The 12,025-nt window shown below is 41.5% G+C and overlaps 1 protein-coding gene and 1 pseudogene across 3 annotated transcripts in view; both read left to right on the forward strand.

Annotated features, from left to right (window-relative positions):
- KIAA0825 overlaps nt 1-12,025 on the forward strand; it is a 410,640-nt gene that overhangs the window by 95,822 nt on the left and 302,793 nt on the right. For both annotated transcript variants that reach the window (XM_084801930.1, XM_084801929.1), the window contains exon 7: nt 8,966-9,060. In XM_084801930.1, coding sequence (XP_084658056.1) covers nt 8,966-9,060 — 95 coding nt within the window. The remainder of the gene's footprint in view (nt 1-8,965; nt 9,061-12,025) is intronic.
- LOC311609140 (6-phosphofructo-2-kinase/fructose-2,6-bisphosphatase 4-like) lies at nt 9,222-11,646 on the forward strand (annotated as a pseudogene). The gene has a single exon. The product of its transcript is annotated as a 6-phosphofructo-2-kinase/fructose-2,6-bisphosphatase 4-like (transcript).

The following is a 12,025-nucleotide window of genomic DNA, read 5'->3' on the forward strand; positions in this document are numbered from 1 at the left end:
TTTTGGCTATTTGTATTTGGCAGCCTTGAGGGAAACATCTTTCCTATCTTGGTGCGTCTAAAATTCTGAATGTGAATCAATATCTATCATATCTCATCTTTACCAACTTAAAACATCTGTCTAGACCTAAAAACATCTTAGCCACTAAATAACTAAGCTTAAATGTAAAACTAAACTATCTGGTCTTCAACCCCATTAGAGACTTGAGAAGGAATAAATTGAATTGTCTGAATAAACAGGAAGTGTAAGTTAGCAGCTTCCAAAATAAAATAACAGAGACAGTTTGTTGCCTTGACAGTCACCCAAAAACTCTCTATAACACTGGAGCATCATCTTCAGTCTTCTGGCCCAATATATCTAACAGACATATTTGTGAAGCAGGAACTATTGAGGACTTGCTTACCCTGTCTTGGCAGAGTTTGGCCATCTACTTTTCCTGCGTCCAAGCTTGCCCACTTTTAGGCAGAATTCTGTCTGTAGCATAAACGACATTTTGCCTAGCAGCTGGTTTACCACATTTGAAGCCATCTCCATGAGGAGGTTCTTTGATGCTCATCAGTTTCTCTGAGGTGGGCTGGGTATTGCCAGGAGTTGACCTACGTATTATCAAAGGATCCTTAAAATTATAAAAACATCTTTAAGTGCCGTATTCTGTAGGTCTCTGAGGTTTTTGAAGACGTTATCTAACCATTTCACCTTATCTATCTGTAGAATCATATCAATCTGTTACACAGTGTTTTTAAACACACACTTAAAATAATATCTGCCTTCATAGTATATTTAGGACAGGTGTGTTGAATGAGTGAGTGAGGGTAATGTATTAAAACTTCTCTAATTCATTCTAATTTCCCTTCATATTGATGGCCTAGAAATGTTATTAAACAATAATCTAAGTTTTCCATGGTATCTATGATCTCACCCTCTCTTTTCCTGCATCAAATTACAGCTAACAATATTTGCTAGAACTAGAAGTTTATTGCATGTGTGTGTGTGTGTGTGTGTGTGTGTGTGTGTGTGTGTGTGTGTGTACATATGGAGGTAGATAAACAATTTTCAGGAATTGCTTCTCTCTTTCCACCTTGTGGGTTCCAGGAATTGAACTCAGGTTGTCAGGCCTGGCAGCAGGCACCCTTACCTCCAAGCCATCTCTCTGGCCCCTGTGATTCTCATGAGTCTTGCTTTTGTTTTGCATAAAAAAACCAAGATTAGCCGGGCTTGGTGGCGCACGCCTTTAATCCCAGCACTCAAGAGGCAGAGGCGGGCGGATTGCTGTGAGTTCAAGGCCAGCCTGGTCTACAAAGTGAGTCCAGGACAGCCAAGGCTACACAGAGAAACCCTGTCTCGAAAAAACAAAAAACAAACAAACAAAAAAAAGAAAACCAAGATTGATTGGATCTTAAGCAACTCTATATAAATGGCTGTAATTAAACCCCTACCCAGATCTAGCCAATGGACGGAACACTCTCCACAGTAGAGTGGAGAGTGGGATATTACTTTCTCACATACTCTGGTGCCTCACCTTTGACCATGTCCCCTGGAGGGGGAGACCTGATGGCACTCAGAGGAAGGACAGCAGGTTACCAAGAGGAGACTTGATACCCTATGAACATATAGAGGGGGAGGTAATCCCCCTCAGGAACAGTCATAGGGGAGGGGAGTAAGGGGAAAATGGGAGGGAGGGAAGAATGGGAGGATACAAGGGAGGGGATAACCATTGAGATGTAACAAGAATAAATTAATAAAGGAAAAAAAAAAGGAATGATCTTAAAAGAAGTTGTCAGGAAAAAAATAAGAACCATGTTTCTTTGAGTGAGTCAATGTACATCAGTTCTTATCAAAACCATTGGCTTCTCAAATCAGGGAGGGGGGAAGACCCCCTAAGCTGAGTGCTTATAGAAAACAATGAGTACCTAGTTGTACATGGTTTGCTAGCAACTCTTCTTGGGAGATGATGAAGGGAAAAGAGAACAAACGTGCGGTTTCCTGGGTATTTCTTTTCATTGGAGCATATTTTGTGAGCTTGGAAAAAGTGCTCTTGTATGACTATGTAATGCAAACAGTCTGAAGAAAGTAGTTTTTCCCCCATTGTCCAGATTTGTAAAAATATCCAGGGGTTTAACGTCACATACCAAAAAAATAATAATAAAGGTAATTTTACTTTCTATTTTAGCATTTACTATTATAGACTTAGCCAAACTGGCAGTTCTTTTAGTAATCTGAATGTGAACAAGAGATTTTGTAGACAGAGAAATCTTTTATGAGAATTAAAAATTTATTGGCTCGATTTATTTGTTTTCATTTATTCAGATTTAATGGGTTTCTGTCTTGATCATTTTGAAAGTGATAGGACATTATTTGACTGTACATTGGTACAGTTGTACTGTACCTCTGTTATGTGACGGTATTTTACGGATTTGTCTTAGGTTAGATTTAGGGGGGGCATATTTCTGATGTCCTTTGGAATTAAGTAGTTGTCGGGGCAGTTCCTCAATTTTTCCAAAGGTGGCATCTGAGATTTATCTAAACCAGGAGGCTTCTTGGTCCTCATTTCTCTTTAGCCCCAGCAACGACAAAGCGCAATGGCTGCTTCAATTGGCTGTGAGAAGAACACTTAGGGTTTGTCTCAGAAGAATCAAAGATTTCAGATCTTCTGAAAGATTGTTTGTACTCTTAGGGGGTCTTAAGAGGGGTCAAATGGCTTCTAAGAGTTCCTTAGCTAGATGGTTAAGGGATTGTATTAGGGAGGCGTATGTAGTTAAGGTAAAGAGGCTCCTAGGGTTTCTAAAGCTCATTACTCTAGGACTTTAGCTGTTTCTTGGGCAGAGAGGTCGAAGGCTTCCACATTGGAAATTTGCAAGGTGGCCACCTGGGCTTCTCTTCATACTTTGTTATGGTATTATCTCTTGGATGTAGTCTCTTCTACAGATTCGGCTTTTGGTGGGAGGTTGCGTGTGAGCCAGAAAAGAGCAGTGAAGAAAAGAAAGACTTGCACTTCCCACTTAGAGCTGCCAACAAGGCGCGTTGCTTTGAAGTGCACACAATGGGAACCTATGAAGACCAATTTGGGTGTGAAAGTGGATGTCACAGGGAAGTACTGCCAACCTCCAGTCCCTGTGAAAGAAAGCAGAGCGGCAGTGTGCACACTAGCCAGAGGCGTAAAATGAGCCACTGGGAACTCTGGAGGGGAAGCTGTTGAGCAGCTGGCACTCTTGTGACCCTCTGTGCTCTTCTGAGGTTCTTAATCTAGGCATAAGCTTGGAGAGGCCACTGTTGATTTCATGCAAATAACTGTTTTCAAGTGGTGAGCCAAAAGTAGACAATGAAGTGTGCTCAGCGTTTTTAATATATTTTAAGTATGTATAATAATTTCCCAGTTGTTCAAAGGGCTCATAGAATTATATTTTGCCAAGTTTTGAAATTGACCAGTTGAATTACCAAAAAAAAAAAAAAAAGTTAACAATGTTGTATTCATGAGCTATTTTAATAGTGTATGTGCTATGTTATTAATTCTGTCTAAAAATGACCCTTTTACTTTTTCACTTAAAGCCAAGCTTCTTCAAAGTATTTTAATTGTGTGTTGGGGGGGTAGCATATTTTAAAAATTAATATAAGTACTTGAAAGTTGCTCACTCTAGAGTTCTGCACCAGCAAGAAAAGGCTGAGGAACATTTTATTTTTTGTCTTGAAGATAAGCAGATGGTTTCTATCTCTGAGCACTTCTTTCTTTCTTTCTTTCTTTCTTTCTTTCTTTCTTTTTTTTTTTTTGCATAAGTAGAATGTATGCAGGAGTATATGTTAAATATAAGGTACTCAGCTTCCCCTAAGTCTTAAACTGCAGCTCAATAATGGCAGATCATTACTTCCAGAAACAGATCTGCACAGATTATACTTCACGATACTGTTATTATTGCAGGGTCAATACCTCTTTAAAATCACCTAGCTTTATGAGGTTCTGTAGAGTATTCAGAAAAATTGGTTTTGAATAGTACTATATGCGTACCATAATGCTTCTGAGCAAACCAAAGGACATATAATCAAAATGAATTCACATCTTTTTTCTACATGTCTACTTTCTGGCAACAGATCCATCCACACATGTTCCTATATTAAAATAACAAGCTATTATCGTCCTACACAAAGGATCTGTTTATTAACAATTTAGGAAAATGTACCAACATTTTCTGAGCAAAGAGAATGAAACAAATTCATAATCATTAATTCTAAAAGAACCCACTCGGACTAGACAGGAGGCTCAATTGCTAAGAGCACTCCCTGCTCTCCCAGGAGACCTCCGGTCAGCTCCCAGCACTGATTTTGCACAGCTCAAGATGGCTTGTAACTCCAGATCCAGGGAATCCAGTGCCCTCTGCTGGCTTTGGCAGGCCCTGCGTGCACGTGATAGACGTACATTCACTCTGGAACACACATACACATCAAAAGAATAAATCTTAAGAAAAAAAAAGTCAGCCATTCTAGATATAGTTGACATATGCAGGTTGAAGCAGGTTAAAACTAAGTGTGTAGAAAACCTGCACACACAGTAGATGCCTATACATAAACATATAACTGTATGACTACATAAGGAATATATTCAGTAAGATGTAGATTGATGCCAGTATTACGATTAGGCAGGCATATACAAAATATAGAGCACATATAAATATACAACTTGATGAAATTTATATGCTAATCATATTCATGTTTGCTATACTTGCTAAGAGTTTTACATTACTATGCATAATTTAATCAGGCATTCATTGATGAACATCTAGGTGTTCTCTGCTTCATTTGTTACAATGATGTTATGGTAACTTTTTTGGGTGGATTTTCTCTTCTATTTGCACTACATCATTGGAAAGTAAGTTTCTTATGTGGAATTATTAAGTAAATAGGCATGTTCACAAAGAAGATGAAAAGCTACAAACTAAAAATAAGAATTGCAAAATACATGTTAGATAATGGATTCCTATCCAAATATACAAAGAACCTTTAAACTTGAACAAGACACCATGCAAGCTGATTTTAAGATATAAAAAATAGCTGAATAGACATGTCCCCAAAGATGATGACTAAGCCAATGAAAAGATACAAAAAAAAAAAAACAGAGTCACCTTGGAAATGTAAATTAAGACAAGATATTACTGTATACCTAATAAGATGGCAAAAATCCAGAAACGCTAACACCACCACTTTCTGTCAAGTGTGTAGCATGAAAGTAACTCCATTCTTTGCTATTAGGAATGTGAAATGAGACAGCATCTTTACTAGTCAGTTTGGCACTGTCTTACAAAGCTAAACATAGTCTTACCATATGATCTAGCAATTGCATTTCCAGGTATTTATCCAAATGAGTCAAAAACTTATGTCCATACAAACATGTGCCTATGAATGTTTATAGCAGCTCTTTCGTAATTGCCAGAGTTTAGAAGAACTAAGATGTTCTTCAGTAGATGAGTTGGTAAATAATCTGTGGTATATCAATACAATAGAGTATTATTCATCAGTAAAGATAAGATTATAAAGTCATAAAATGATACAGAGGAACCAAGGATGCTCATTGCTAAGTAAAAGAAGGCAATCTAAGTTGGCTATGTACTGTGTAATTCCACCTATGTGGTGTTAAAGAAAAACAAGCATTGAAATGATCTACACTGCCAGAAAGGGGAAGAGGATTGGCGCTTAAGTTATACAGGGAGCTTTTAGAACAGTGAAACTATTCTATATAGCACATTACTCACTTGATATGACATCATGTACTACTTGATAGTGTCCTTAGGATTAATTCATGTAATCGATTAAATCACTAGGAAAACTGTGAACATAGATAATGTTTTAGTGTTGGTTCATAAGTTGTGAGAAATATACACTGTCACTGCAAGTTGTTCAGCATAGGAGAACTGGCAGCTGGAGAGATCGCTCAGTAGTTAAGAGTCCTTGAAGTTCCTGGAGAGAGCCACTGGCTTTCAAGGGTAAGGCCTCAGTGGCCTGATTTCGTAGGACTCATCTGTTAGCTGATCCACACTTATCAATAGCTCCAGAAGCTAGGGACCATGGCTTCAACTTGCTGGTCACTTGGGGGACACTTATCAAAGCAGAAATGGAGGTATTGCTACCTAAATACTCATTCCTTTAGACTCAGGGTACACAGGTATTGAAGATAACTTTTTCATCAGAACAAAATATATTTCTCTCTGGGAACTCTATTCTTTAGAAAGTACTCATAATTAAAATAATAGAATCACATTCAGAAGGAAAACACCACTCTTCTACTAAGTAAATTCATTGCTCAGATCTCTACTAAAAATCACCAATGTGGTTTGTTTAGAGACTATAGAGAAGCTAATTGTTAAAATTCCTTATAGGCTAGTAAAAGAAAAGTGGCATTATAAGATGTAATTTATCATTTTATACTAAGTCCGAGCCACAAAAAGGTAAATGATTCATTTAATCAAACGATGATTAATGCAATTTTGATGACAAAGTGGAAAGATTTCTTCTTATATTTATTTACTTCATTTCGAAGGTTTCGTCTCCCACCATGGGAAAGAATGAGTTCCTTCATTGGAAAATTTAACATTGCAAAAATAATTCCATTATAAGAGTTAGTGATTGTGTCATGGGTATCTCAGTGTTTGCATTTTTCAAATTGACCATTGTTAATAATTACAAAGAGCATACTTTTTCTCCAGATACACTGCTATTTATCTATGTTATTTTGTTCTTTCATGATGGTATATGTGTTTGTGTTTGTATATATGTACATGTGTGCAGACACACGCACATATTCTTATGTGCAGGTAGAGGGTACAGGTCAACATTGGGTCTTTTCTCAATTTTTCTCCAACCTTTGGGGCAGGTAAGCTGTAGGACTGGGAGAACTGGCCCAAGGCAACAGTGAGGTCTAGACATGTCAAAAGCCCAAAAGTCTTATTTTGATATCAGCAGGAGTAAGGTTCGCTCCCTCCCTTTTCTGGGCATGCATGTCTTGGTGCGCATAGTCTTGAGAGCCCACCTCTGCCACCCTTGAAGTATTCATGTGACCTAGTGGCCAGGTTTCACGTTAAAACTCCATATTTCCTTATGAGGATGTATGCAAGGAGCACCTGGAATTCCTCTCCATGCAAATGAAGCTTTGCCAGCACCTCAGCAGTGGCAGCTGTTGTGCACTCTCCCTAAAAACCCTACCCACTTCCCCAAGATTTATTCCTCCAACTCCCTTGTCCCCTCCAATAAAAGAGATGAATAAAATAAAAGTGAGCAGTTCCACTGAAAACCATATGAGAAGAGGCTATTTCTCCCACACTTCTCACTGACTGAATTCCTGTCAACCCACCAGCCAAGGTAAGCTTCATTTCTTCCAGCTCTGCATGCAGCGGTGTCTGGACACCCCGAGGGCAGAAGCAGACCCAAGCTGGCACCGACTTATTTAACTGTTGTCTTTGTGTTACATTTGTGTGTCTCTGTGTCCGGGCATGTGCATGCCACACCACGTGTGTGGAGATCAGTGACAATTAGTAGGCGCTCATTCTCTCTGTGATGTAGGTCATGGGGATCAGACTTAGGCCGTCAGGCTGGTGCCTTTACTTGCTGAGCCATCTTGCGGGCCCACCAGACAATTTTTGAGACAGTCACTAAAACTGGAACTTTATAATTCACCTACACTATTTGGCTAGAAAACCTTCAGGATCCTCTGTCTGCCTCCCAGTGCTGGAATTATAGGCCCTTGGTTGTAAATGGGTGGTGGGGATCTCAGTGAGGTCCCCATTCTTTGTCAATTGAGCTGCTCCTCCCCCCATCTTGTTACTTCTTTTAAGAAAATGCTAGCATTTTATGCCATCCTGACCAGTTCTGAGTGCAGTCCATAGAATATAACTTCTGTGCAGCCCCAGATACATAGTTCTCAGACTCATGAACTGCTTTCTGCCTGCACCACCAGACCAGACGGAATTTAATTTCGATATTAACAAGAGAGTTAGTGTTTATTTTCTACTCATCAGTCATCCTGCATTGTCTATGTGAATTAAAATTGACAAACTATCTTTATTTTTGTAGATTATATGTGCATGTATACCATATATGAATATAATTAGTATCCAAATTTCATTAAGTTGTATATTTAAAGGAGTCTGTATCTCGTATATGCCTGCATAATTATAATATTGCCACCAGTGTACATATTAATGATTATATTCCCTATGTGTCCATATATGCATATGTTTTGACTATATATCTACTATGTATATGCTTTTCTGTATAATTAATATTTCAATCACATCTGCAATGTGTTTTAAAGAAATTTATTTGTTTAATATATATGTATATGTGCCAAATATATGTATGTGCATCCCATGCCTGCAGTGCCTGTGAGGCATGCAGTGCAAAGACCAGAAGAGGGCATCAGCATCCCGGGAACTGGAAGTACAGGCAGTTTTGAACTGCCTGCAGTAGGTACTGAGGACAGAACCTGGGTCTTCTGGAAGAGCATTAAGTGCCTTTAATGACTTAGCAATCTCTCCAACCCCTGTTGTTGGTTCTTTTAAAATTAATGCTTCCCAGCCAAGAACAATATATGCAGTAAACTTCGAACCCCTACCCAGATGTAGGCAATGGACAGGACATTCTCCACAGTTGAGTGGAGAGTGGGGTCTGACTTTCACAGGAACTCTGGTCCCCCATATTTCACCATGTCCCCTGGAGGGGGAGACCTGGTGGCACTCAGAGGAAGGACAGCAGGCTACCAAGAAGAGACTTGATACCCTATGAACATATACAGGGGGAGGAAATTCCCCTCAGTCACAGTCATAGGGGAGAGGAGTAAGGGGGAAATGGGAGGGAGGGAGAAATGGGAGGATACAAGGGATGGGATAACCATTGAGATGTAATATGAATAAATTAATAAAATATATTAAAAATAAATAAATAATAAAGTTAATGCTTCTGTATTTGTTTTCTTTTCTTTCCTTAGGAGTATTGGAGAAATCTGATAGGGACGTCATGGTAAAGAAACATACGGCAAATGAAATCATTATTCCTCTAGAGCCACTCTTACCAGTAAAAGAGGTGAGACTTCTTATTTACATACAGCACATATGATTATATTTACATATAATCACATTTCTGTGAGTCTATTATGAGCCAAAACATCCGTGTTTTCCTTTTGCTTCAAAATAATCCTGATTGGGGGTGAGAAGCAGCCCAGTCAGATTGGTCCCGGTCCAGGGATGGCATCCTCACGCGAACTGACTCACAATCCCCTGAAGAAGATCTAGGTGCCAGACAGCAATGGGCAACCCTCTCTGCACAATAGCCAGTGTGGTGTGTGCATGACCAACTGTCCCACATTCACTGTCACAGTGGGCCTGCCAGCCACAGACAAGTCCTACATTTCTAAGAAGCTGACCCTGTACCTCAAGTGGATTGGTCTACATGCTCAGGAATTCTATGTCAGTCAGTACCACCGCGACATGGTCAAGACATACATATCTTTAGAGTTTTTTCTCCCAGACAGTGAAGGAGCCCTGAAAATCAGGAAGCAGTATGTGCTGGCAGCCCTCTCTGACATCTGGAAGTTTCTCAGTGAGAAGGGAGGACATTTTGGCGTGTTTTCATGCAACTAATACCACAGAGAGCAATGATATTTAACTTTGGGGAGCAGAACGGCTGTACGACCTTCTCTGTAGAATCTATCTGTGGACCCTCAGGTCATAGCTGCCAACGCCGTGCAAGTAAAGTGGGGCAGCCCTGACTATGTCACCAGGACAGCAGTGAGGCCACTGAGGATGTCATGAGGCACAGTGGATGCTATGAAAACTCATATGAGTCTTTGGATAAAGACCTGGGTGGGGAATTTGTCCTACATCAGGATCATGGACATTGAATGTGGGCCAGAGCTACATGGTGAACCCCATGCAGAGTCACATCATTTATTTACTCATGAACATCCATGTGACACCCCGCTCCATCTACCTCTGCGGGCATGGGGAGGGTGAGCCATCCTCCAGGGCTGGACTGCTGAGCATCCTGGACAGCCTCAGCAGTGGCAGCTGTTGTGCACTCTCCCTAAAAACCATACCCACTTCCCCAAGATTTATTCCTCCAACTCCCTTATTCCCTCCAATAAAAGATAAATAAAATGAAAGACCAAAAGATCAATGTTTTGACCAAAACATCTGTAGGTCTGGACAAGCCAGATGAAAAGGACCACTCAGACTTTGGGAGCGCTGAGGGTGACTTATGAGCAGTGGAAGCAATCTCAAGGAGATTGACGCGGGCATCTGTGAGGAAATGGCCTACAATGAAATCCAGAGTCACTGTCCACTGAAGTTTGCCCTGAGGGATCAGGACAAGTTCCAGTACTGGTACCTGAAGGCGATTCCTATGAAGACCTGGTACAGTGACTGGAGCCTGTCACCATGGAAATGCAGAGACGGGAGAAAGAGCTGGTCATTTGCCACCAGGACCTGACATGCTGCCTCCTGGCCTACTTCCTTGACCAGGCAGCTGAAGAGCTGCCCTACCTCAAAGGTCCCTTGCACACAGCCCTGAAGCTCCCACCTGTGGCTTATTGTTTGTAAAGTGGAGTCCATATTCCTGAATGTGGCAGCAGTGAACACGCACCAAGAAAGGCTTCAGAGTGTAGACATATCCTGACCTTCAGAAGAAGCTCTTGTCACAGTCCCTGCTCACCAATGACCATGTCTCATCCAAGACCTGTGTCTACCCTGACCTCTGTGGAGGGGTCACAACAGGCTTTCTTGGTGTTTGCAGAGCTGATGATGTCACCATGCGGGGACACGCCTGAAGCCGTGGATGGCTTGTCAGGTCTCGGCCCATTGGAAAAATCGAATCAGGGTTCACCTGAAAGAGCGAGTGGGGATTGAAAGTAGGATACAGAGACACGAGAAATAACGAATCAAGTCAGGACATTTCTGATCAAGATTCACTTTATTGCCAACTAGCAGGAATATATATAGAGCAAGGTCAATAGGATCTATTCTAATCTCACTCACCATAGCCCCTTGGGCAAGAATACAATAGCCTAAATCGCTCCCTGTAGAACTTCCTAGTTCTCTGAGTAGTTCCCTGTAAGAACTTCCTAGATCCTCTGGGTCGTTCCAAGTTGGGACTTTCCTACTTTCAGAGGTAAGTAGTCCAAGGATAGCCTGGAACACAAGACCTCGTGAGGCAAAGGTCAGCAACTCGAAGGTCACAGCATACAGCCTAAGCACAGGATTTCTGACATGGCAGAATTTGGCATGGCTTCTTCCCACAATGGCTGGCAGCCCTCAGCCCGTCTACCCAGCCCACCTGCCTCCTTGCTGATGGCCAGGGACAGGGTTGGGTGTGGCTGCTGACCTGATGTGGAGACTCCTGGCCTACGTGTCCTGCTGCGGCTCCTAGGCTACAGCTCTCAAGCAGTGCACTTACTAAGCTGGCTGCTGCATGACGTTTGCAACTGTCAATGTGACACTGAGACAAAAAGTCTCACTAGGACACCCCCACTGTGGCCCAGCTGTCTGAAATGGGCCAGGCAACCCCTGCGAGCTCTACTGTCTTCTCTGTAGCCACTCTTGAAGCCAGAGGCTAGATCTTCATGGGACTCAAGTGGTGAAGTGGGGAGCCCTTCCTTTCCTGCCTGGAACAGAAGAGTGGAACAGAGGAGTGTCCACAGTTGTGGGCACTCATGAGAACAATACATTCTCTTTGGTGTATGACACTGAGTAAGTGGGGGAGGCAGCATATGGGTCGCCCTTCATAATGTCTACCAAGCTGTACACTGAAATATGGAACAGAACAGCCATGGCCCAGGCTGCCTTGTCCTAAATTCTCTCACAGGGGACCATGTAAGGCAGGGCAGCTTCGTAAAGTACCTTCTTGGTACACACACCAAAGTGTTTATGGAAGCTGGTCTCCCATCCCTGGTTGTCGCTGTCACTGTCCACACAGGACTGTACACTGGTAATGGAGACATGCCGCTGTCATAAAGGGATCAAAACTGGTGGTCTTGTCAAACTGTTCTCTTGTT

This window comes from Acomys minous (assembly GCF_964271855.1).
Source record: "Acomys minous genome assembly, chromosome: 11".
In the NCBI taxonomy this organism is placed as follows: domain Eukaryota; kingdom Metazoa; phylum Chordata; class Mammalia; order Rodentia; family Muridae; genus Acomys; species Acomys minous.